Source organism: Corapipo altera, unplaced genomic scaffold, assembly GCF_003945725.1.
Source record: "Corapipo altera isolate COAL_440 unplaced genomic scaffold, ASM394572v1 62, whole genome shotgun sequence".
NCBI classification, from domain to species: domain Eukaryota; kingdom Metazoa; phylum Chordata; class Aves; order Passeriformes; family Pipridae; genus Corapipo; species Corapipo altera.
In genome coordinates this window covers 12,097,433-12,122,168 of record NW_020884894.1, presented here as the reverse complement: position 1 = coordinate 12,122,168, position 24,736 = coordinate 12,097,433, and the positions used below count along the sequence as shown (strand labels likewise).

The 24,736-nt window shown below is 50.7% G+C and overlaps 3 protein-coding genes across 4 annotated transcripts in view; 1 reads left to right on the top strand and 2 right to left on the bottom strand.

Moving 5' to 3' along the window:
* The window catches only part of NECAB2 (N-terminal EF-hand calcium binding protein 2), a 65,370-nt gene extending 60,872 nt beyond the window's left edge, over positions 1-4,498 (top strand). Inside the window, exons 7-13 of the mRNA XM_027646938.1 lie at positions 1,538-1,656; positions 1,786-1,865; positions 2,432-2,488; positions 2,589-2,701; positions 3,024-3,101; positions 3,466-3,557; positions 3,714-4,498. Coding sequence (XP_027502739.1) covers positions 1,538-1,656; positions 1,786-1,865; positions 2,432-2,488; positions 2,589-2,701; positions 3,024-3,101; positions 3,466-3,557; positions 3,714-3,742 — 568 coding nt within the window. The 3' untranslated portion in view covers positions 3,743-4,498. The remainder of the gene's footprint in view (positions 1-1,537; positions 1,657-1,785; positions 1,866-2,431; positions 2,489-2,588; positions 2,702-3,023; positions 3,102-3,465; positions 3,558-3,713) is intronic.
* On the bottom strand, positions 4,427-7,795 carry SLC38A8 (solute carrier family 38 member 8). Its single transcript, XM_027646975.1, has 10 exons — positions 7,601-7,795; positions 7,010-7,208; positions 6,632-6,785; positions 6,389-6,493; positions 5,993-6,050; positions 5,612-5,726; positions 5,369-5,516; positions 5,085-5,284; positions 4,865-4,916; positions 4,427-4,726 (listed from the first exon to the last, which is right to left on the bottom strand). Exons 1-10 carry the CDS (start codon positions 7,793-7,795, stop codon positions 4,630-4,632), a joined length of 1,323 nt encoding a protein of 440 aa, XP_027502776.1. The 3' UTR covers positions 4,427-4,629.
* A 1,564-nt stretch (positions 7,796-9,359) lies between these two features.
* The window catches only part of MBTPS1 (membrane bound transcription factor peptidase, site 1), a 25,137-nt gene continuing 9,760 nt past the window's right edge, over positions 9,360-24,736 (bottom strand). Inside the window, exons 11-23 of one of the 2 annotated variants that reach the window (XM_027646797.1) lie at positions 24,307-24,468; positions 23,601-23,745; positions 22,346-22,534; positions 21,624-21,796; positions 20,873-20,988; positions 18,758-18,914; positions 17,783-17,907; positions 17,273-17,350; positions 15,645-15,785; positions 13,179-13,310; positions 12,557-12,683; positions 11,752-11,882; positions 9,360-9,480 (exon numbers count right to left, since the gene is read on the bottom strand). In XM_027646797.1, coding sequence (XP_027502598.1) covers positions 9,470-9,480; positions 11,752-11,882; positions 12,557-12,683; positions 13,179-13,310; positions 15,645-15,785; positions 17,273-17,350; positions 17,783-17,907; positions 18,758-18,914; positions 20,873-20,988; positions 21,624-21,796; positions 22,346-22,534; positions 23,601-23,745; positions 24,307-24,468 — 1,687 coding nt within the window. In that variant the 3' untranslated portion in view covers positions 9,360-9,469. Of the gene's footprint in view, positions 9,481-9,918; positions 10,741-11,751; positions 11,883-12,556; positions 12,684-13,178; positions 13,311-15,644; positions 15,786-17,272; positions 17,351-17,782; positions 17,908-18,757; positions 18,915-20,872; positions 20,989-21,623; positions 21,797-22,345; positions 22,535-23,600; positions 23,746-24,306; positions 24,469-24,736 lie in introns of those variants that run through there. The other variant, XM_027646796.1, reaches the window with a different exon arrangement.

The following is a 24,736-nucleotide window of genomic DNA, read 5'->3' as shown; positions in this document are numbered from 1 at the left end:
TGGACATGTCTGGGCTCTGCTGGGGACAGGGTGGACATGTCTGGGCTGTGCTGGGGGCAGCCTGCAGGGGCAGCTTTCCCTGCCAGGGGTGCTGTCCCTCCTGCCAGAGCACCCAGAGAGTGTCACCATCCAGAGGTGAGAGGTGCTTGTTGAGGACAGGTAGTGCTGTCCCCTGGTCTCACGTGAAGCACAGCCCCCTGGGGGTCAGTGTCACCCCCCAGGTACCACCATCACCAGCTGTAACAGGACAGGTTGCCACAGAAGCTGTTTGTCAGGTAGTCCTGGAACAAATCCCTCTCCTGCCATACCTGCCAGCCAGGAGGCCTCAGGATGCTTCCAGAGGGATGTCTTGGCTTCCCCAGGCGGTGGGCAGGCAGAGGGGCACGTGGACCACAGAGAGTGAAAATCCCAGCTCCCTGCTCAGACACCACTCCCTGAACACAGTGAGACCCTGGGCTCTGGTGCCACCTCACCAGCTTTCCTGGGGAGTGCTGTGGGTTTCCTCATCTCACATCTCCTTCTTCTCCCTATTTTGTGGCAAACTGTGCAAAAAAAAAGCAGGAGCTCCTGGGAAACTGTGATGAGGAAAAAACCCAACATCAGGCAGAGCAATTAGAGCCTCTGAAAGACTTTGCTGGCTTTTATTTCTGATGTGTGGGCCTGGCTCATAATGGGTAGTATTGTAGTTGTTTTCTCACTAAGATAATAGCCAAAAAGAAAAATAAGTCCCCCAAAAAAATCTACCTCCTGCATCCACATGAAGACAAAGGGGTGGCCTAAAAAGTACCAAAATAAAGGGCTGAACACCAAAATGCAAAGGCAGAGGTCCAAGCTTGAAACACCTCATTAAATTGTGATTAAAATAAATCTCTGTCTGTTTTCACCTAATTTCCTGCCTATTGACAGGGGATTATCCAGCACCAGCAGTGGGATTATTGCACAGCAGAGGGATGTTCCTGCCACCTTTATTGTTGTTCTTGCTTCCTTATCTTGAGGATGTTTCTTGGGACCAGATCTGCACATCATGTTCCCCTGTGTAGGGTTGAGTCCACACTGCCTGATTTTTGGGGCCAGCAGCAGCCTGGGCACTGCTCCTGCAGCACCCAAGGAGTCTGTGAGGTGGCTGGGAAAGGGCACCTGGCAGCTGTGTTTTGGAGGAGCCAGGGGAAGGGCAGGAGGATGCTGGCTGGTATGATGCCCATCACCTCCCTGGCACTCACCCCGTGTCCAGCTGGGAGCTGTGTGACCACAAAAGATGCCAAGAGGAGCTGAGGCTCCTGGGCACCTTGGTCAGCCAGCACAGAGCTGCTCCTGCTGGAAGGGACTCTGGAAACCCTCTGAGCTGCTCAGCCTCTCCCTCTGTGGTTACAGGAGGGAAGCCTGCACTGCCTGGGCACAGTGTGGGCACTGCTGCTCTGCAGAGGGTCTGGCATCACTGGCAGAGCTGCCAGGACTGTTGGCTCCCTGGGGCTGGCTTGTGCTGTGCTGGGTGTGCCAGCTCTGCCATCCTGACTGCCCCTGTGCTCTCTGGCTGCAGGCACTACCCCAGCAAGGCTGGCCATGGCCTGAGTGACCCCTGGTACGACAGCCCTGTGCCCAGCTATGCTCCCACCACCTGGGTGGTCCCCAGAGAGCACGGCAAGAACCTCCAGGCTGGTAAGTGGTGGCTGCCTGGGGTGGCTGGGAGGGCTCAGGGACAGGAGCTGCAGTCCCAGCAGCAGCATGGGGCTCTCAGGGAGTGCCCACAGTGCCCCTCACCCCATCACTGCCTCCTGCTCTCTGCAGGTTCCCCCGACACCAAGGCAGAGGGGTTGGAAGGGCAGATCAACAGGCTGGCCAAGCTGATTGGCAAGCTGGAGGACAAGGTAAGGGCCACTGTTTCCCTGTGTGGGACTGTCCCTGGGGTGTCCCCACAGCCCCACCACCTCCCTGCTACATTGGGCCAGAGGTGACCAAGAGGTGGCCATGCCCATCCCAGTGCTGTGGTGTGCAGGGACCACGGGGGGGTTGCTGGTGGTGCTGGAGGATGTTCTTTCTGATGAGCTGACAGCAGCTATGGAATGTGGAACAATTGACTATGAGTGTGGTTAGCAGAGGGGCTAAGACTGTGCCAGAGCTAGGAAGGGGTGAGAGGGCAGTGAGGAGGAGTGGGTACCCCTGGTCCTGCCATTCCAGGGACAGTTCAGGGACTGTGAAAAAGTGACAGCTGTTTTGGGGCACGGGCGAGGGCGTGGTGTTGGGGATGTTGGCTGTGCTGGGAGCACGGGGAGCTCTTGCAGAGGGTCCTGACTGCAGGGCACGAAGGTGCAAATGGCTCTTGGAGCTGTCCCCTGCAGAGAAGGGGGCACAGAAACCCACTGGGCAGGGGACAGAAACCCACAGGCAGCCTCAGCCAATCCACCCCCCAGCACTGCTCCCTGCCCTTTTGCAGACGCTGTGGTTTGACCTGCACCAGCGGCTGTCGGACAGCGAGAGCTCCGCCTGCACGGTGAGTGTGCTGACCCCCCCGGGGACTGGGGGTCCCTGCAGCCCCAGGCTCGGGCTCCCTGTGTCCCGGGGCTCACGTATGCTGTGTTTGGGGCCGGCAGTACCTCCTCCTGGTGCGGAACGAGATGACGGTGTCGCACAAGCACCTGGGCGAGTTCTGCAGCTCCCTGAAGCAGTACCTGAAGAGCGTGGCCGGGGAGCGGGACTGCTTCCAGTGGGTACCACCGGCAGCTGCACAGGGGGTGCTGGGAGGGCTGGGGGGGGCAGAGGATGTTCAGCTGCCCTTGCAGCAAAGGGCACCCCCCCGAGTGAAGGACTGGGCAAAACAGCCCAGATGTGGGATGTGGTCGTGCTCGGTCACCAGCACCCCTCTGCACGGGCTGGGGAGTGCTGGGCTGGGGGGCTGCTCCTCCCCGGGCTGTCAGGGCCGGGTCACCCCTCGGTAGCCCAGCCTGCAGCACATCTGTGGCTGCAGGGGCCGAGGGGGCAGGGATGCCCTGTGCTGGGGGCTCACCCCCTCTCCCTGCCTGTGGCAGTGTCACCGCGGTGAAGCTGCCTGATGGGGTCACCTTCATCGTCTACGAGTTCTGGGAGACCGAGGAGGATTGGAAGAGGTAGGAGAGCGGGTGTAAAAAGCCCGTTTTTCTGGTGGGATGCTGGGGTGTGGAGGGTCGTTGGAGCTGCTGAGCCCCTAGCTCTGTCCCCTGTCTGATGGCAGGGCCAAAGAGCTGTCTGTCTGTCCTGGGGCTGTCCCTGTAAATGGGACAGGGGCTTGGGGTGGGTTTCTCTGCACCTCCCACTTGGGGATGCCTTTGCATGTGGGAGGCATCACTGTCCTGAAGCGAGGCAGGGTGCTGTGCTAAAGGGGAGGGGAGTGGCATTGCTGGCACCCGGCCCCTGCCAGAGCCCACGGAGCTGTGGGGGGCTGGGACGGTGTTTCTGGGGTGGGGGGTCACCCACTGTCCCACCTGGATGCAGGCACCTGCAGAGTGCCACCTGCAAGGGCTTCCAGCACGTCAAGGTGGACACGCTGAGCCAGCCCGAGGCCGTGTCCAGCGTGGCCGTGCCAGGTAGGAGGGCAGTGCCCTGCCCTGGGGGGACCCCCTGGCAGCCAGCCCCACTCCAGTGGTTGGGGGTCAGGGGTGGGCAGGGGGCCTGGGCTGGCTGGGGCAGGTGGGTTGGGGTGGGCTGGGCAGGGGTGACCCTCCTGTGCTGTTCCCCTGCAGCTGCCTGGTGCACCCTGAGCAGAGACTGACCGTCGGTGCCGGGGGGGCCACCAGAGCAGCCCCTCTGCAGGGTGGCCGTGACCCCCTGCGTGGTGGGGAGTAGGTGTGACCTGACTGGAGTGAAGGAAACCCCCGTGTGTGTCCCCACCACCCCATAGAGTCCTCCCCCAGCCACCCCATCACCTGGATCATCTCTCCCTGGCATGAGGTGGTCCCTGGGAAGGTCTGTCAGGGAGGGGCTGGCAGGGTTTGGGGAGGGGGACATCCCCCAGACATAGGCAGGCAGGGATAGGCAGGGTGCAGGCAGTCAGGCATTGGGAAGTTGAGGTGGGAGTGGGAGGCTGGAGCCCCCCCTGAAAGCAGGGAGTAGGTTGGGGGTCCTTGCTAGTTCCCAGGGCCACCCAGGGAAGGGGCTGGGGGAGTTGAGGCTGTGCCTGGCACAGTGTGTGTGTCCCTGGGGGAGTCAAGGTGGTGGCAAACGGGGAGTTATCTCTGCTCCCAAGGCAACCCTTACTCTTTTCTGGGCAGGGAGGGTCCCAAGGGGTTTCCTTGTGCAGTTGAAGCGAGTGCCTTGCAGGTGTGAGGGTGGCTGCCCCCCCCACCCCCTTCCTGGGGTCTGTACTTCCGTCTGTGTGTCTGTCTGTCCGTGCCCATCCTGCACCCAGCCCCCCGTGCACAGGGGTCCCTGGGGGTGTGTGGCACAGGACCCTCTCTGATACCCTGTCCTGTCTTTATTAGTCACTGTACAACGGGGCCGTGATGCCAAATAAACGCGATGGGATCCAGTGCTGTGTCCGGGGCTCTGTCCGGGCCGTGGGCTGGGGGAGGCGGTGGAGGGGCCATGGAGGAGGGGGCCATGGAGGAGGGGGCCATGGAGGAGGGGTCCTGGTGGGAGTCCCGGTGGGGCTGTGAGCCCTCAGCGCAGCAGCCCCAGCACGGCCAGGGCAGCACTCTGCCCGCAGACAAAGGCACCGCCCAGCACGGAGAGGACACCCCAGGCGATGAGAGCAGCCCTGTGGGGACACCAGCACAGGGCCACTGGGACAGAGCTGACCCCAGGAATGGGCCGCTCCCTGTGCCCCAGTCCCCCTGGGCGTGGGGCTCTCTGCAGGGTCTCACCCCCCACTGCTGCCAGTCACACAGAAACTCACTTTTTGCGTGGTCCGAGGCTACGGGTCCCGGTCATGCACACCAGGCACAGCCCTGCTGTCAGGGCAGAAGCTCAGCCCCTCTGCCACAGCACCCCTGACCCAGCCCCACTGCAGCATTCCCAGCCCTGCACCCCCAAAACAGGGCCAGGACGGGCCATCCCCACCCCAGCGATGCTCCCGGTACTGGCAGAACCCTTCCCCCCCCACTGCCTCCTCTTGCCTGGGAAGATGAAGATGAAGAAGGCACTGATGCCCCCGATGAGCTCGATGACTTTCCCAATGTCAGGGACGAAGAGGGCGATGGCGAGGGTGGTGCCCATCCAGGTGACAGTCAGTGCCACCCGGCCCCGCCGCTCCTGCGCCTCGGACACCGCCGCGGCCCCGCGCTTGGAGGATGCCCACAAATCCTTCACCACCGACCTGCAAGAGGGGAACAGGGCGCTTGTGGCACCCAGAGGAGCTGCACTGGCTGGGGGGGCACCCAGCCCGTCACCACACCCTCACCTGCCCAGCAGCACCACGATGGGGTAGATGGTGACGATGGAGACGCCGAAGAGCAGACGGGCGACGATGACGAGCGGGTCGTTCCCGGGGTAGGACATCAGGACATCGGAGGCCACGGCCTCGCCGAAGGTCAGGTAGCCATAGAGCCCTGCTGACAGCGAGGGGGGAGCCCAAGGAGGAGGGGTGAGCTATGGGGAGGGCACCCTGGGGCAAGGAGGGGTGAAGGGTTTGGTGTTGGGTTACCCGTGAGGGAGTAGATGAGCAGGCAGACGAGCATGGAGAGCACAGAGACAGTGACCCAGTGGGAGAAGCTCTGGTTGCTCATGCTGCTGTAGATGGCCACACATGCCTCGTGGCACTGCAAGGCAAGGGAGGATGGTGCTGGGGCCCCATGCAGGGACAACCCCCACCCCCAGCATCCTCCCTGTCACCTACAGGTGCCCTGCCCTGCTCTGTCCCATCCCCAGGGACTTGCATCCTGCCCTGCAGCCACCTCTGGTGACAGCCACAGATCCCCTTCCCTGCAGCCACCCCTTCAAGGGATGGCGTCCCCACGGCCTGGGATGCTGTGGGAGGCTGCCAGCACTGCCCTGGCAGCTGGGACTGGGGGCCAGGGTGACCTACCTGGAAGCCAAAGCAGATGGTGGGAATGACACTGAAGACAGAGGCCCAGGAGGAAGACCTGTGGCATGTGGGGAGGAAGCACAGAGTGGAGGGTGAGGCTCACAAAAGCAGAGGGAACCTCAGTGGCATAAATTGTGCAGCCTGGATGCCACCATGGGAACCTCCTCCACAGTGATTTTGGGAGAAAGGGGAATTTCTGGGGTGAAAGATGGGACTGGGAGCTGCCATTCACCTACCACTACTGCATGCTGTCCCCAGCTCCCCCCACCCCACACACACAGGGCCCGGGACCACCCCTGCCCCACCTCCAGCCCTGCCCCACCTCCAGCCCTGCCCCACACCACTGCTGGTGTCACGGAGGTCAGGGCAGGAGAGACACGGCACAGACCCCCTTACCTGGAGGGCTGGGGGGGGCTGGTCAAGCTCAGGCTCTCTGCCTGCAGGTAGTATTTCAGGATGATGACCAGAGTGAGGTAGCAGGCAGCCAGTGTGCCCAGGATGCTGCCAGGACATGGCAGAGGGTCAGCACACAGCTGGGAGAAAGGGAGGGGGGTCCCGTGGCCCTGCAGGTTCCCGGGAGGAAACCTGGGGTACAGGGTACCCAGGGGTGAGCCACCCCAGGGATAGCCCGGGCAGTACCTGGAGTACTTCTGGAAGCCAATCTCCCTGGGGACAGAGAGCGGGAAGATGACGAGGACACAGAGAGCAGAGAGGGTGAAGCGCTGGTCCACGTACCAGGGGGGCAGCTGGGGGGCCCCGCTCAGCGTCCCATTGGGGTACAGGGAGTCACACACTGTGGGGGGCAGCGGGGGTTCAGCTGCACTCTGAAAGGTGGCCCAGGGGGGTCGGGAGCATCACAGCATGGCAGGAGCCCCAGGACCAGGGAGCTCCACGTCCTCAAGAATTTCCAGGAGAACCCCGGGCTGAGCGTAGCCCACCCTGGGACCAGCTCCCCCTCACTCCCGAGGGCTGCCGGCCCCAAGCAAACCCCAAACGCGGTGGGGGAAAACAACTCACGCTTCTCCAGCTGGTCGCCCACCACTCTCAGAAGGGCCACGGAGATCATGAAGAGGTTGAGGAGGAAGCAGAGCTCACAGAGCTTCCCCACGGCAGCCCCGCACACCGCCCGCACCACCCCCTGGTAGGTGGGCTGGGCGCTGAGAGCCGCCGCATAGCCCAGCACGGCCAGCCCGCTCACCAGGAACACCAGCGAGCCCTGCGGGGACAGCACCGCCAGGAAGCACCTCACCGACCCCCCGACACCCGCGGGGACCCAGCAGGGCCACCACAAGGGCCCAGGTCAGCAGCCAGGTTGCCTTGTGGCCCCGGGTAACACGGGTCAGCAAACGGATGGAGACACAGGGTTTAGATTCGGGGTTTGGAGCCATGTATGGGAGCAGACACCAATTTGATTTTAGGGTGAGCCACAAGCCAGCTACAAGCGTGGCTTCAGCTGCAAAGGGCATCCCCTAAGGCTGCTGCACCCCTGCCCCAGGGGTCCCCGCCAGCTCCCAAACACCAGAGCAGGTGAACCCCCCTCTCCAGCCCATCCCATCCTGGCGCCGCTCGACTCCCTTCGCCCCCGTGTCCCCCCGAGTGCCCCCTTACCAGCTCCACCAGGAGGGCGGGCACGGCCCCGCCGGCTCTGCCGAAGGCCCAGGGGAAGCTCAGCAGCCCCGCGCCCAGCGCGGACTTGAGCAGGATGAAGACGGCGCCGGCGGAGGAGAGCCCGGGGGCGGGGAGCGCGGCGGAGCCCCCCGGGGCGGGCAGCAGGGGCCGGGCCTCGCCCGCCGCCCGCTCCATCGCAGCGCTCTGCGGGGCCGTGCGGGGCCGTGAGAGGGTGTGCGGGGCTGTGCGGGACCGTGCGGGGCTGTGCCCTCCCGTGCCCTCCGCCGGGCCCCCGGGGGCGGGCGCGGGCAGCGCGGACCCCCCGCCCCCGCGGGCAGTGGGGAGGGGGCGCCGGGGGCCGGGCAGGAGCCGCCCGTGGGATCCCCCTCCCAGGAGCTCACCCACGGAAAGCCCCGTCCCGCTCCCACCCCGGCGCGGGGAGCGGGCATCGTCCCGGAGCCCGCGGGGTTCCTGCACCGCCCCGGCTCGAGAGCCGCGTCCCGCTGTCCCTGCGCGTCCCCGGGTCTCACAGAGCTCGTACAGACCCCGCAGCAGCCCCAGCAGCTCCGAGAGCAGCGCTGGGGCGGGCAGGCTGGGGGCTCCCCACTCCGCCTGCGTTCTTCCCAGCCACGAAATTCCCACCACAGGGCTGGGGCCTCCCTCTTCCTGCTGTGTTCACCCCATCCATGAAATTCCCACCACGGGTTATTTTGGAGCACCCTGGGAATGGTGAGGGAAGGCAGCTGCATTAAGTGCCCTTCAGACCGTTTGGCTGGTGGGCACTCCCTCACTCGTTGGGTGCAGGATGAGCCCAGCACCCCTCCATGTCTCCACAGCACCTGAAAGCCCAATGGCACTTTCCTGCACTGAGAGACCTCGCAGAGGAGCCATCCCAGCCCTTGCTCCACACAGGGGAAGGGGTGCTGGGACACCAGGATGGAGTGACTGGTGCCACCGGGGACCCGCACAGAGGAGGCTGCACCCGCAGGGGTGAGGGGCCCATCCCCAACGTGGGGCACAGGCAGCAGCTCTGTGCTGCTCCCAGCACCTGCCACTGCCCCGGGCTCAGCACATAGACCCTGGCTGACAGCCTCTAATACATTTTTGATTTCCCAAATATGTGCCCTTCTGATCTCGGTAAGACGGATAAAGAGACTTTAATCAGCTGCTCGGAGGAATTATGGATGGCTAATTGTGCCTGCCACCTCCATTACATCTCTGCCACCTGTGGGGCTTATAACCACTTAGAAGGGCCCTTCCAGGCCTTCATTAGCTGCACACCAAAGGCTTCGGAAATAATTGGCCTTTACGACTTAGAAATTGGCCACTGGGCTGTAAAATACCAGCCACTGGGAAAGGCTCTTAATTCGGACTGGCGCTTTGATACAGCTTGACTCTGGTTTCAGGGCTGCAGTGGAGCTCTAATCTCTCATTAGTGCTGCAATGAGAGGAGCAAGACTCCTCATTAGCACTGACCTGAGCAGTGACAGCTTTCCAGGCTCCCTCTGATGGATCAGAGGACCTCAGAGCAAAGGGATGCAGCTCCTCTCCCCCGATGGCACAGCAGCCCCAGGCGGTTTCTCTGCTCTGTGGCTCTGGGTTCCCTCACTTATATTGTCCCCTCTTTCTCCCATTTATCCAGAGTGGGTGCAGTCAGACCACCCAGAAGGGCTGTCCCTGTCACCTTCTCTTTCTCCAGCTGTGCCCAGGGCTGCCCAAGAGCTCACGCAGGACCCTTCACCAGTGCAGAGCACTTACCTGCCCAGGTTGTGATTCTGCTGACCAACAGAAGCAGACACCAGCTCCTGGCTCCTCCTGGGAAAAGGTGCTCATGTGGAGCAGTGACTGCAGCAGTTGGCAGGGAAAACCTCACAGCTTTGCTACAAAAGAGAGAAGCTATTTCAGTGATGGCAACGTTAACCAGCAGCACATGGACAGGGGCAACTTACTGAAGTCAAGGACAAGTCACAGGCTTTCAGGCAGGACCAACCAAAGGACACCAGGTTTCTGGCTCTGTGACACACTACACTGTGCTGGCAGGTGCCATCCCCAGGACAGTTTTTTTATTCAGCTCTTTGGGAGCACTCTACTCACCACAACTTTCTGCGTTTTGAAGGTTTCCAGAACCTCGTGCTCACTCAGGCTGAGCACCGTTTGTACAACTGCCCAGCTGGTGTCCAAAGGAAAGTTTGCAGCTTGGGATGCTGCTGGTAAGGATAAAGATATGGCGGGAAGAGGGGAGACATGAATATCTCCTCTACTCAACAACCTGCTTTCTGTGACTGCCAGTGGAAAGAAGAGCCACTTAGCACATTGTCTTTGCTTCATATAGATAACATATTTATTGAAAATCTGCTTCACCAACAACGGTGAAATCATGACCAAAAATTACAAAACATCATGGTAGTTGGCTTTATAAAAATAAACTGCAGGAGTATGCCTCACTGATTTATACTGGTCTCTCTTGCCCCCTCCCTTCTTTAATGGTGCATGTTATACTCTTCAGCGTAATACCGTTCTAGAAAATTGCATCCCATCCAAAAAAATGCACTTGTTTTTCCTTAGCAGAGGTCCTTAAAGTGACTTTTCCCCCGCCCTCCCCAACAATAAATATAGAAAATAGCCTCTAAACAAATAAATTTTAGTTTGGTCAGCTTAAAAAAAAAGGTCCATTTTCTCCCTCTTGGGATATGTAGTGACTAAGCAGCCATTTAAACAGTATTCAAGTCTTTGGTGGCTTCAGCTGCTTAAAGCTGCAGTTTTATGTACAGATGATCAAATGAGGTCCTTTTGTTTTCTGTCCAGAAGCCAAAGACTGTGAGATGATGTCAGGTGCACGTCACTAGACCCATCAGTGCTGCCTTTGCTGCACCTTCCCCGGGCGCGATCCATCGCCAGGAAAGGCGTCGGTGAAAGGAGTTCATCTTTGGCGAGGCAGAGCTGTCACACAGAAGGTGTCTTTGGTGGATGAACCTGCTGCATAAGCTGCGGTCGCTTCACTCGCGGTTTCCGTCTCTTTGGCCTGCTCTTGGCTTTGTTGATCTGCACCACAAAGAACGCCAGGACCACCATGGCACCAAGGAAGGCAAAGACCGGAATAGTCTGTCCCACGTCCTGGTTGTACCGGCCGGGCATTATACCTGCAAAGGCAAAGAGGGTTGGAGGCAAGTCCTTACCACGTGAGCTCCGATGTCTGTGTGGTGTTAATGCCACCTGCCTAAACCACCCGACGGTAACTCTTGTTCAAAGAGCAGGCAGCCATTAATCAGATTACATTTCAGACAGAGAGATTAACAGCTGCAGACCGATTAGTGAAAATAAGACAGGATGCTAACGCTACAGAAAAGCACCAGCACTTCCACCTTGATCTATCTGGGCACATGAAAGTATAACCCAGATTTCCTCTGTAACAACAATCTTCTGTTCTGCACTAGAAGAGAGATGCAGATGCTTGACCGTAATCTTACTAGGAAATAATTGCTGCAATTCCAATCCTGATGGGACAAGGAAAGTGATTTCATGCTTGCTCCAGACACTGGCGGTGGACACGGTGAGAATGAGCTGTAGAAACAAACCCCTCATTTTTACAGGTGTCCCTTGGTCTAGCAGCTCAAACTGGGAAGAGAGTCCGTATGAGGCTTTCAAACTGCTTCCAGTTGGGTCTTCAGTGCCAAGCTTGTGTAGGAGAGCAGCCCACCATGAGACTGAAAGCTGGTTTGAGTCCTCGACATGGTTTGCCAGTGTAATAACTTGCCCAAGGCACCAATCCAACAAACGCTTCTGGACTCTGCTTTTGGGCACTCACAGAAGGAACTTTAATTAGCAGTGGGTATGTGGCCACAGCTCCCAAGGACAGGGGCTGCTGCTGACACCTGTCAGCCTGAACAGTGCCAAAACAAATCTCAACTACACAAGATGCACCCACCACAATCCTCCTCCCAGCATGTCATGACGCTCTCTATTGAATAAACTCTTCATATGCAAAAAAAGTTCACATCTGTCAGCCTTTTCTAACACAGCCATACATTTACTTGTGTGTTTTTTGCAACTGAATATAAACAGTGGCCTCTCATATGGCTGTGCTGGGTTTTGGGTTCTTTTTTTTCAAAAGCACAACCAAACCAGCAATTTTCAAAGTTTTCAGTATTTACCTCCAGGAATGTCCCATGCTCCACTTTCTCCAGGGGACAATGGTCTCACTTGGGGTCGGTTCTGTCGAAAACTGGGCAGTGCCACTTTGTCCAGGTCAATTGACAGTAATTTTTGATGTTTCCAGAGGTTGCTAGAAAAAATTTAAAGACAGAGGTGTCTGCCCACTTACTGGTAATGCAAGGAATTCTCTAGCAACACATACAGAAAGTGACAGTTGAAACCTACGTCTGATTCACTAGTTTGGACCCAGATGACAATCTGCTCCATTCTTTAGGTTCTGCAGTTTGCAGGTCTCCAAACCTAAACTCAGGGACACCACGGGGACACAACCCAGATGAGCAACTGTTTACTAACAACTCTCTTTCTTTCACACAGACTGCCAAGAGGACCCGTGACCAGCTGAGCAGACAGGTAAGGGCTGTGTGCTAACACACGTTCCTTCAAGTGGCTGACAAATGACACGACAGAAGCAGCACTGGGAGAGCTGTCCAAGAAGCTGCTTCAGAAATTTCAAAGGCACACAGAGATGGTGGGCTTGGGCAACACTGTTCACTCAGAGCTGGGATCATTCAATCACAACAGTGACTGGTGAAGCTATTTTTAAAATGCCACAGTTTCACAGTGTAGCTATTAGGTGAGTCACAATTATTCACTGAAGAGGCATTTATGATTATTTCCTCTTTGCAATCTGGTAGTTCTCTAGGAAAGGCATTCCAGTTGTCCCTTTCAAAAGCAGATGGAAGAAATAATTTTTCAGCTGCACTCGAAAATGAGGCTTCTTGTGTAAGGAAGATGTACACTAACCTGGGGGCAGTTTCATTCAAAGGCTGTGGTTTGGCCCAGGACAGGTGAGGACAAGCAGGAAGGGACCGGGGTTTAGGGTCTCCCAAGTGAGCCTCGAGCACCTTTGAGTATCGATGCAAATGGTTACCTGCAACTCACAGCAGAGAGAGGCTGGGTTACCAAACACAGGCAGGATGAGAGTTACCAACATTCACCCCAGGCCAAACAGTGCTGCTTAGTGACTGTGACTCACGGCTACATCTCAGGGAGAATTAACCAAAGGGTACCTTACAAAACAGTTTGATTCTGCACCTGCCAGAGCAGGTAACCCAAATTTTGCTGGCAGCACGTGAGATAAGACTGAATCCTTTATAACTGCTCTGTAGCCAGTAACCAGAATGCTCCCTAGCAGAACCAGGCATCTAAATATTCCTGCCATAAGAACAGAACATTTTGTTTAGTCTAACCAAACTATATCACAACAAAATCTCACAGTAAGTGCTCTCTTCTAGTAGAACAACAGACCACAGCAGAGCTCACAACAAACTGCCCTTACTGGCATATAACTCCAGGGGTCTGCCCCAGACTTCCTACCCTGCCAGTCCCTCAGCTGAGGGCTCTGCTGGGTAATGAAGGCTCTCACCTTCCATCCTCTCAGGGAGGGAGTGTCCTGCTCCCGACGGCGGGCGCTGCCTGTTCTCGGAATGGCTGAGGCTGGGTGGCATCACCCCGTAGGACGTGTACTGCAGGAGGGAATCCAGCAGCCAGAAGCAATCTGTGGATTTCACAGCCCCAAAACAAGACATGCATTATGCCACGTTTAAAATGGCTTATCTGTCTGTTAAGAAGGCTCCAGTGACACTCAGAAGTACAATCCGTTTTTCTGGCTCTTGCTTTTCTCCTGAAGTTCTAGGCCTCATCTTTCAGAAAGATGCAACTTCCCACACACTATCCCCCAAACACAAAATTAATCTGGTCAGTCCTAAAATATCTTCTCTCTTGTACCAAACCAGGCTCCTTTGGGGAGTAGGACATAAAACAACAGGTCTCAAATAGAGGAATTCCAGGTTGTGCAAGGCTGTCCAAGTCCTGACAAAAATCACGAGGTTTTTCAGTGTGGAAACACAGGAAGCTCAGAGCTTTTGGTATCATTTTTAACAGCAAAATGGAGAACTAACTACTTTTTCTAAAGGACAAAATAAATACCTTGAAAGGTAAGAGCAAGGTAGTGTTTTCAGTGCAAGGCTATGACTCATTTGCTTCCACAAGCTTAAAAAATAAATAAACAAAGGGGAAACGTTCTGGCTACATCCCAGGCAAAGCACAAGCAGTACCCACAGCAGCTGTGGTACAGGTCAGCCTGGGAATCAATGCCACAATACACTTGGATCATGGTTTTCCTTTGCACTTCAACAGCACGTGATCCCTCGTTTTGATTCTCTCCTGAACTACTGCTCCCTTAATCCAGAGCTCCTCCTAACAAACAAGCACTCCAGCCAGTTAACACCACAACTCCCTAAGACTTCCCTTTGCAGGAGGAGGACTGTGCCCTATAAGCTATTTCCACCACACAGCAAACTACTTTTCTCAGAACTTCTCCCCCTGGGAACACTTGGCTGGGAATGGGAATTAATCTTCATAATCCTGGTGTCCCTTAAACCCTCACCTTTGATTTTTCAAAGAGGTCAATCAGATTTTAAGGATTTATATTCACAAATGTTAGGAATTTACCTCAGTTAAAGCCACCGATGTCTCTGCAGGAGACATAGCTCCTGGTTCACAATTTAAAAGCTAATTTTAAAGGATTTCTTTAAAGCCTTTCACTTTTTCTTGCTTCAGAGGTCACACTGAATTTGATGGCATTTGGGAGGTCACAAAGAGTTATTTTCTATTACTTAATTTAAAGCCATGTATCTTCTCCTATGCTTTGTGTTTTCAGTAACCTAAAGCAAGCACTGAGGCACTGCTAGGCAGGTGTTAGGGCAACTCACAGGAAGCAATTCAAAGACAGATAAGGAGAAACTGGAGAACTTCTAAAAAACCTCAAAATGTGTGGAGAGAAAGAAATGAGCTACAGATGGGAGAGCTCCCTTAGGCAGTAACTTCCTTTAAACTTAAATAAATTAGGCAAGGGATGGATTGCATAACCTAACATTTTAAAATATCAGTGACAAAAGCTTAAAAAATTATAGATGTACTTTTGATCACAAAAGGAAAATCTAGTTCTGTTCAGTGGAAATGCAGAAAGACTTTGCATATTGGATTATCTTTGTCCCCTGAAGCCACAGTTCTACCAGCTTGTGCTTTACATGTTATGAGACACCCAAGCAACCTCTTAAAAACCTGAGAAGTCAGATCAAACAAAGTGCTAGAAAAAAAAAAGGTTTTACAAAAATCAACCACAGTGTGTAGGCAAAGAGCATGGCTTCTCTGGGAGCCACAGAAACCACACACACACCCCTCACACACTTGCTACCTGGAGCTGCAAACAAACACTTTGACAACACAAATGGGATTTCCTACTTTCTGACATATTTTCAGCAGCTGGTTTGTGTCAAAGCAGAACAAACAGAAAATAGTAATGCACAACTGAAATGTTGAACATCACCACAAATCCTCACAGGAAATGTTGCAAAGGGAACAAGGCAGGCTGATGAGCAAACTCAAAAGATAAAATTCATTGTTCCATATAAATATTCTGAAAATGTAACTAGGGAAAAAGTGAAGGGATCCTCTAATGGCCCCTTCACAGCTCAAATCAAGCATGTGTAACTGTTTGTGCTTTCTGTAAACAAAAGCACCCCAAAGAAGCAAAAAAAAAAAACCCAACCAACCCCTCCTTACAAAAAACACCATCCCCAAACCAGCCTCCAAAGCTTGTGGAAGAGAAAAATATGGTATGGGGGAGAAACAGTCCCATCTACCAGAGGGCTATTGAATGTGGGGAGCTCTTTTGTTTAACTGAACCTTCCAGCATCCCAGCATTGCTCTGCAGAACTGAGATTAATCCCCAGGAAGGAGTATTTAGAGTCCCCAAAGCCCAGCTATTTCTGATGGAGCTGTAAACCCCCAGGACAGCTGTCAGTTGAAGAGAACAAGGCTCCCCCACCTTTCTGTCGATGGCTGTCATCCAGGCAGTTGGAGTCTCCGTACAGGACAATCCTGCCACCACCTTCAGAAGGAACTTGGTAAAGCCCCAGAATAGGGACATTTTCAATGACAGCAGTCTCCTGTTTTAAAACTTCGAGACCTAAAGCAAAGCACAAATAAATTCCATAGCCTGCAGAGCATCAATAGGAACTTACCCCTGAGTCACTGAGGCCTCCACTGCAAACTGGCAAAGGCAGCTCTGCCCCACGCCCTGGCACACACCTGTACAGAAAAGTTTTCAGAGCCCCCATGATGTTATGATAAAAATGAAACTGCTTCAGGACCCTGGCTGCAAAGTTTCCTGCTGATAATAAATTTTTTCTTTCTTTGGTGGAGAAGAAGAAAAGACTTCACAACTTGGATTGTCTTGAACAAGCTTAGATGAAAAATTCTATTATCCTCAGCAAAAGGTTTAAAGCCAAAATGCTCTGCTCTTTATGTTGTTTCAGTCCTTCTGCAGAATTTTACAGAAAGTTGACTTTAGGTTAAAGGTTTCCCATCTCTAACACCCATTTCAAAAAATAAAGATTGATAAATTTCAAATTTGTATTTGAAATTTATTCCTTTTGCTTGAGACACTGCATTTAGACACCAGAAGCAAACCAGAGAGCTCTTCTGCTTCATGAAATGCAGTGAAAAGGATTCAAGAGAAAAAGCAGCTCTAGCAGGCTACTTGTCAAACTGACACTCTGCCTTTCTCTCTCTCACACAAGGAAATACCCAAGTCATCAGCACACAGGGATATTGTCTTTCCTCCAAAAGGCTCACATGGATGATCTTACTGTTCCAGAAAGTTTCTCCACTAGGTAATCACCTCCACTGCACATCAGAAGTCAAAACCACAATGAACTCTGGCAGCTGCTGAGTTGTATGAGAAGCTCTGCATGTGCTTCTGCTCTCACACTCAAACCCTGCACACCCACAGACACCAGCCTGGCCTGCAGCACACTGACACTTCTGCTCATCTGCTCCTGCACAGCACTTCCTAAAGGCTCAGCAAATACAAGATTTTTTTTTTTTATTAACTGCTTGCTGCCATTACAGCTCTGAATTTCCACCTCACAAGATATTATGATAAAAGTAAAGAGAACAGACATGCACAGATCACTGAAGTCTGAGACCACAGGCCTCCCATATGCATAATATTGTCCCTTAGGAGAGTCCCACTGCTGACATTTTGTCTACTGAAATTTTCCTTACTTATACCCTTAGATCACCACAGCTACCACAACACTCATGCTCACTATGGCAGTGATTAGGGGATATATTTCAGTAGCACTTGAAATTCGTGACAAACATGAATGAGTGACACAATTACAACACATCCATGTGGATGTGTTCACACACAGCAATCACAATAAACTGAATATATACACTGGGGTGTTGTACTACAGAACAACTATACAGAGTCATGTTGCAGCTGCCTATTAGGCATGAACTACACCTTCTAGGCAAAATGAAAAAACACCAACCCTGTCCATGTGGTTTTACACTCACTGTTTTTAGACCTTTAGACTTTGCATCTTTGCTTGTGCACCGACTCCAAAGTTCTACTTAAAACACAGAGAAAAGACAAGAAGCTCATACCTTGATCCTTAAAAGTCTGTGCAATGACAATGCCATCTTCTGGAAACTTTGCAATACTGCACCCTGATGCATAATTCACTGAAAGACATCACCATAAAATTGCAGTTTAGACCAAAAATAACACTCCCTCCCCTCCCACCATAAAACAAGCCCAGAAGAAAACATTCCCAGAAGAAAACATTGCACATTTATGTGCATGAATTTGCATACTCTGACCAATGTGTGTATTTGCAGACGAGGCACTTCTCAGCACAGCTTTTGCAGGCTCACCTTTACACACTGTTTTCAAATCTTTCCATTTAGGAGACTGACATTATCTTTTTTTAAACTGAAAAGCTTAATCAAATACTACGAAAACATCTACAAAGGAATTAATTATTTAAGCATCTTACAAGACTCTTGTCACCGAATTTGAGTGGTTCCCTTCACTCTCACCCAACTCAAATTTCAGAAAACTGTTTTCCAAACAACCCTCTGTAGCCTGTGTGGGCAATGGACTCCAGTACTCACTTTCATGACTTGCCATGGTAAAATCTCCTTCATACAGCCCATCACTAAAGGCCATGTTCCAGACAGAAAGCAGATCATTGAGAGCTGGGATATTAGCACCTCCAGTATCAGGCATCCACCACTGCCTGTAAAAATTACAGTGTAACACTGTTTACTAATACACAGAATATACTTGGATAACCAAAAGTCATGTGTCTTCTGCACACAGACTTTTTCAAAGTCACTTAGACATAAACTACATTTCAAAGCCTTATTTTAGTCCAGGGCCACGTGAGCAGCTGTTTCTCTTTGACACCAGTGCCTTTGAGCAAAAGTTAAGTAATACTAATGTAAAGTTCTCAGTGCACTTCAGTTGCATGGAAAACTTCAATTTATTAGAAGGAATTCAGTCTCATGCTCCTTGTTTGGTAAGCTGAGGCAAAACCAACAGTCATATAACCTGCTTCTCATTTTTCTAATGAAGCAAAATGTCACTTGCTCACAAACTGCAGAACAGATCTCTCTAGCTCAACAGTAACACAGAACTGCCTGACAACTACAGCAGTTACTCACTGGGGATACTGAAGTATTTTTTCTTTATATGATACCTGGAATAATTTCAGTAACAGGTGCACAACCTGGTTATGCTGCTTGCAATGCACATTTTCTTTCTATTCTGCTCCCCTAATGTGAAAACACGTCCATTTTTCTTTGTTTCCCACTCCCCCATTTTTTATTTCTTTTCATTGTAAATGTTTTTTCTAGGCTTTAGAAGAAGATTACATTACCAAAGGGGCCTTTGCAATCATAATAACATAGCTATGCTCCTTAAGCTGCAGCTTAAGGTAAATTTTGCTCTTCAGGTAATTGCTTCTTATGGGCAGCATCCAAGTGCTAAGTACAGCATATCACATCTGGGATTTTTAGGGTATAACTGCATAAAATGGCAGTTCTGTGGCATTTTATTTCCTGAAGAACTGGGAAATAAATCAGTACCTTGTGTTTTCGTCGTAAAACTTGACTTTTCTCATCACAGATGTGTTGTACCAGTCACTAAAGACTATCAGTGAAAGCCCATTATCAATGTCCCTCCTCAGCTTGGTGATCTCTTCAGGAAAATACTCTTCCTCACTGTCCACCATCAGCAAAGTCCCTGTGTGTAAAGGCAGAAACAGGAGCTCACCAGGCTGTTCCTCCAACCTTATCACTGTTCACACACCCCAGGCAGGAGTCAACACAAGTGCACATTTTGGCAATATCTGGTCTGTGTTCCCTGCTCTGGCAGCTCACCTAACGAAGTCACATTTAAGGATGGAAAATGTAAGACATTTTTTGTTTACAAATGTATCCAAAAATCCTTTTGGCAGCACAGTAAGCTTTTAGGGTGTTACTTATGACTCATGCTTCTGTGGTCTCATGAACCAAATGGCTGTGTATGTCAGGTGTGTATTCTGCAGTTTGGTCTCACCCAAATTGTGGGGGAACAGGACAATGAGGGGATTCACCACTGATCTAAACTGAAGTGTTAATGTAGATGCACTGTGGTTAGAAGCTTTTCACTGCTCCTACTCTAAAAGGTACTCCACTCACCACTCAGATTGGCAGCCAGGGAGACAGCAATCACACTGAAGTGTGGTTTGACTCACACCTTGAAAACTACAGCTGCATTTTAGGAGACCTGACTAAAGTGCCACTTCCATATAATCCTCTCCACTCCTGTGAACATGCAAGCACAACCTTCTCTGCATCACTGAAAAAACACCACCAGAAAGACATATTTTTATTCCCTGAAAACGTGCTTATGCTTTTAGACTGCTTCTAAACACCAAGCCATTCTGCTTCTTGGCTTTCTGACTGCCCACAGAGGTGGTGAAATTTCCCCCCTCAGAGACAACGCAAATCTTGACAGGATGACACCCTGAGCAAGCTGATAAACCACTGACACTGGCTCTATGTCTCACAGTCCCTTGCAACCAAGCCAATTCCACAGGTCCAGGCAGTCTGTGCTTGGAAAGCCTTCTGATAAAGATCATGTAGAAACCATGCTAATGACATGGATGATGGGACAGAGTGCACTCTCACCCAAGTGTGCAACAGTACAGCCTTGGGAGAAGTGGCAGATGGACCACAGATCACTGAGTTTTCCTCCTCTCACTTCTTGAGGAAGTTCTGGAAATTCTGGAAGTCCAAAAAACTACTCATCAAATGAGGTACAACATAGTGGTGAATCAGAGGAGAGAGAAGTTCCCTAATGATGCTCTCTATCAACTATAAAACTAGTGGTCTCAGAAGAAAAACTGTTTTGCTACTTTTTTAAGGGCTGCCATTTGTGTGTCCAGTTGCACATCCACTGAACTCAAAAAGCAATAGTGAGATTACATTGAAGAACTAAGATAAACAAAAGATTACTACTGACAACAGTTCTAGCACTGGAAAACTGTCAGGAGAATGCACTCTGACTTTACAGTCCAGTGAAGAACACTGCAGCCCAAAAGAGGAGGGGTCTTGTTGGAGCACACTATGGTTAAACAGAGGGGCACATGGGAGCAGAAGACAGCACAGACAGCTTGGTTCATCCCCTCCCTGTCCAATCTATCAAATTTCCTTCCTGAAGAACACAGAAACGAGCCCCATTCTGCTTTGCTATCACATATGGTTGGATGAATACTTTCCCCACTGTTTCATCTAACCAAAGATCACTGAACAGAAAAAAAGAACCAGGATGGACACTTTTGATTTCAGGCTGCTAAACAGGTCATGCTTCATTCTGACAGTGCCAAAATCTTTTGGCAAAGACAGTTTTGACTTTGTGGGACTGAATGGAGAGGGACTTTTAAGCCACTCAGAGGTGGGACTTTCCCTCTCCTTTTTTCATGACAAGGACAGAAAACTGCAGTAACTCCCCTGGACTGCCAAGCAAGTTTCTCCAGCAACACTTGACATAACAAAGTATCAGCACATAAATAATAAATACACTCACTATCATAATATTTTTCTACTACCATGAGAATTTTTATTTGCACACCCACAACACTTTAGGTCTTCCAAAATCCAGGCTGCTTTAGGAAGAAGTTAACAGTGTGGAGAGCAAGGCAATTAACTCATGCTTACCATACTGACTGGCATCAAAACATGTAAACGGGGAACCAAGAACCTCCACAAAGTAGCCCATGCTCCTCAGGTGCTGGTACATGTCCCTGAAGTTTGTGTGGATATGGTCACCATTCCTTAGAAAGAAGAGTGTTGAAGACATTTAAATCTGGCATGCAGAAATCTGATTTCCACCTTTCTGATTTCCTGAAATCCTGTCCACCTGCTGTATGTACATGCTCCAAGCAGCTTCCCAAAAGCCTGTGTCCTGGTCACTGCCCCAAGCAATCCTCAATGAGACCCTGCTGCATGATTCTTCCTACAGATGCCTCCCCCTCCATCTACCAAAGGTAACAGCTCAGCCAAGCCTTTCCCTGCTTCAACAAAGACTCCCTCAACAGCCAAGGGGTCTGTTCTTTGGGATTCAGTCTTTTAAATTCTCATGTTTGTTTGATAAGTGAGTGCTGAAGCAGTTAATAAAGTGCCCCCCTTAACTTCCTGGGAGAAATTAGGGCAGAAAAGTGAAACAAAAATCTTAGTATCTTAAATGTGCATTTTAAAAGCTTTTCAGTTCATGTGAATAAAACCATAAAGCACAAAAAACAATCCTGCACCAAAAGCATACAGAGTCCAAGTGCTTTCCATGGATTTCTTAGAAGAGATAATCCCATGCCACACTGAAAAAGGGCAGAGCTCTCTGGCATTCAGTAAAGTTATCCCATAGCATTAACACATCAAGAAATACTGATTTAATAGAACCTGAGATGAATACCAATCTAAGGGATCATTCTTCATCCTCAGGTTGTCCCTGGGGAAGTATCCTGGGGGGTAGCGCAGGTTGTGGTACTGATCCCAGAGGACTCTCTTGCTGCGAGGGGGGGTGGGAATGATCTTCACCTTTATTGGGAGCTTCACTGTTGAGGTCTGCTCTGCACTGTTCTTGGACTGAGGGACAGAACCAACCACAGCGTGAAACACCAGAGAAATGGAGGGACCAAATCTACCTTTAGTCACCAGTACCAGCTCTAGAGACAAAGAGGTGACTCCTGCCTTGAGTCACCACAGTACTTTTCTCTGCACTCAACAGTTCATATTTATGCTCAGAATGTAAAATACTTCACGTATGTTACAACTTTGTGACTTGGTTTAATTGTTCAAAACCTTAAAAGCTTCTCAGGAACAATTAAACGTGGTTCTAGAAGAAACATACTTGAGTAATCTTTTCCAAAACACATAAAAATTCATAATAAACAAGTAAAATTATGAAGTCAGTCTCAAGGAGAAGTTTTCTGATTTCCAGTTATATCCAATTTGCAGTTAATCCTGCTCTCAACTACAAAGATCACTATTTGTACTCTTCAATTTCCTGACCCCAATTTAACTTCTGCTTCAAATGACAGGACCAGAGCAAACCCTTAAAAACAAGGTATTTGTATGTCCGGATGCAGTTTAAACATTTCTTAACCCAGAAAACCCAAAATACACAGAACTTACTTCATTTTCTGCAGGGGATGACACTGTGATCATAACATGACCCTGAGCAATGCCTTCCCAAGATGCTGCTTTCTTTGCTACAGAGATGGAAATTGCCAAGTACCCAGACCAAGGCCACAGGACGGGGGAATAGGAGAAAGCCACCTCAATGTTATCCCCGTTCTGGGGCAGATAGGGCTGCCAGTCTGGCTGTGGAATGGAGAACACACAGCGTTGGTAACACAGGATTTGCAGCCCCCAATTTCTGCACACAGAGCCCTCTTCCTCTGCACAAAGAAGTAACAAACATTAGCTCTTCTGAAGGTTATGTCAAATCTAAAAATGCCCACAAAGCTCAAAAGGTTGGCATTGTATCAGTGAATCACCTAACTGAGACAGCCCGAATGACCCAGACCACAGGCTTTTCAGAGGCAGGACTGTGAGAAGTTACCTGGACAGGACACTGCCCAAGTGAACCTGCTTCAGTGTTCTGAGGTCCTGTGCAAAGGTTTATTGGTCAGCACACAGAATTTCCTTTCAGTAAAGAGAGTTACCAGTGTAAGAGACCCCAAATTACAGCAGCTGTGGGAGAGCATCACCACAAGCTAATTATCTCGGACAAGAGCTTCAACGCCCTTTAACGTGAGCTTGAATCCAACACACACCCTTGGATTCACCCTAAAATGTGGAAATTGGGCTCATTTACATAGGCTAGAATTATCTAACAGGTGCCTCATTTAACTTGTCTCAATTCCCAAATCTATTCTACGTTTAAACTTAATTAAAATCCTTCCTCCCCAACGAACATGCTCAACATCACTGGTGTGAAAGAACAGGTTTTGCAGCAGAGCTTGGTTAAGTCCATACAGTCAGGTCACTCTGACCCATGGAAGAGGCATGATTTACAGTGTCAGGATTCTTTACTAAGATCATTTATGCTCCAGACAGAAAAAAAAAAAAAAAAAAGAGGAAAGTCTATCCAAAGGATTTTAAATGCTATTAGAGAATACCAAGAAATCTCTTAGTCCATCTCAGTTCAAACTGGTTTTACAAAGATAAAAGGCTACATGCCTCTGAAACCAGTGCATTGCCTGAACACTTGTGGACAGCCCATGTTGACAAATGTACCATCTGGGTGCACCCTTTAACCAAACACTTTGCATCTCTTGCTCTCAGCAGTGACATTTGTTCTAGGAAATGCACAGCTAAAGGAGTATTTTCTGGGGAGCTTTTAGCAACATTAATGGTGAGAACTTGGAACAATGTTAATACTTACCTTGTCTACGATTCTCCCAGTGACTCCCATACCATTGAGGATGGTAACATTAACAATAGTTGGCATCCCTCCATAATAGATGGGCTGAGAACAATAAGGCCACATGTAGGGGCATTCAGTCAAGTCAATATAGCTTGGACTCAAACTACAGCAGGAAGGAGGAGGGAAAATTTAAAGAGAAAAAAAATCAATAGGCAGAAGAACATGCAACTACATATAACTAACTATGAAAAAATTACAGATAAACCATGCAAGTCATAAAACTCTATCAAGCTCTCACCTCACGTCCCAAATCTGCCCCAAAATCTTCTTCTCTCCCTCTCTTTTTTCCTACATTTTAAGTTTTGTGAAAAGATTTTCACACACAAAAAAAGAAACTTTTCAGCACAGGGAGAATGTTCTTATCCTCAAAAGCTAAAACTTAAGTACTTTTCTGCTGTGTTCCAGGTTACATTACTCATAACTTCTAAGGCTATAAGACAAAATAAAGCATCCCCTACACTGCTATAAGTCAGGCAGAAAATACTTTTGACTTTTCTTCCATTCCCTTCTCCCAATTCCTGCCTCAGGATTACGTAAGATCTGAGCAAGTCCTTGCTGTTGCCCAAGCACAGATTGCCCAAGGGAGTGACACCTGCACCGCCTGCTCTCGGAAGAACAGAACACATTACACTGCACCATTGATTAATTAGGGATTAAAATTAACCTGGCCTGTGGTTTATAGCTGTTGAGGATCTGATAAGCTCTCAGAAGATCCAATTTGCCATGTCCTTGTTCAAACATGTTGACTCCAGGCAGCCTCCGTGCTGACGCAATGAGTGCCTGCTTCATGCTCGCGGGGTTCACCAGCTCCCTCCTCTGAACTGTGCTGAAGTAGGAAACAATAAATCCCATTAGGTGGCCTTTACTCTAGTTTTTAGCCAGCCCTGTTTAATGTTCTGCCTTAACAGCCATTTGATTTAAAGAAAATCCAATCAAAAAAATCAGTTTGTAACATCATCTGTTCATATTGGTCTATTATTGCTTCATTTCTCACTGACTCAGAGGTAGAACAGCAACAAGTTTCTGATATATTTCTCTTAAAAACTAGTAATACATGATTTTTTTCTCCTTACAGTGTAATACATGATTTTTTT

Coding starts and splice junctions, on each gene's coding strand:
- SLC38A8 (XM_027646975.1), bottom strand. CDS start 7,795: ATGGAGCGGGCGGCGGGCGAGGCCCGGCCCCTGCTGCCCGCCCCGGGG. Junction 7,209..7,600: donor CCGCCCTCCTGGTGGAGCTG/GTAAGGGGGCAC, acceptor CTGTCCCCGCAG/GGCTCGCTGGTGTTCCTGGT. Junction 5,285..5,368: donor ATCGTGGTGCTGCTGGGCAG/GTGAGGGTGTGG, acceptor CCCCTCTTGCAG/GTCGGTGGTGAAGGATTTGT.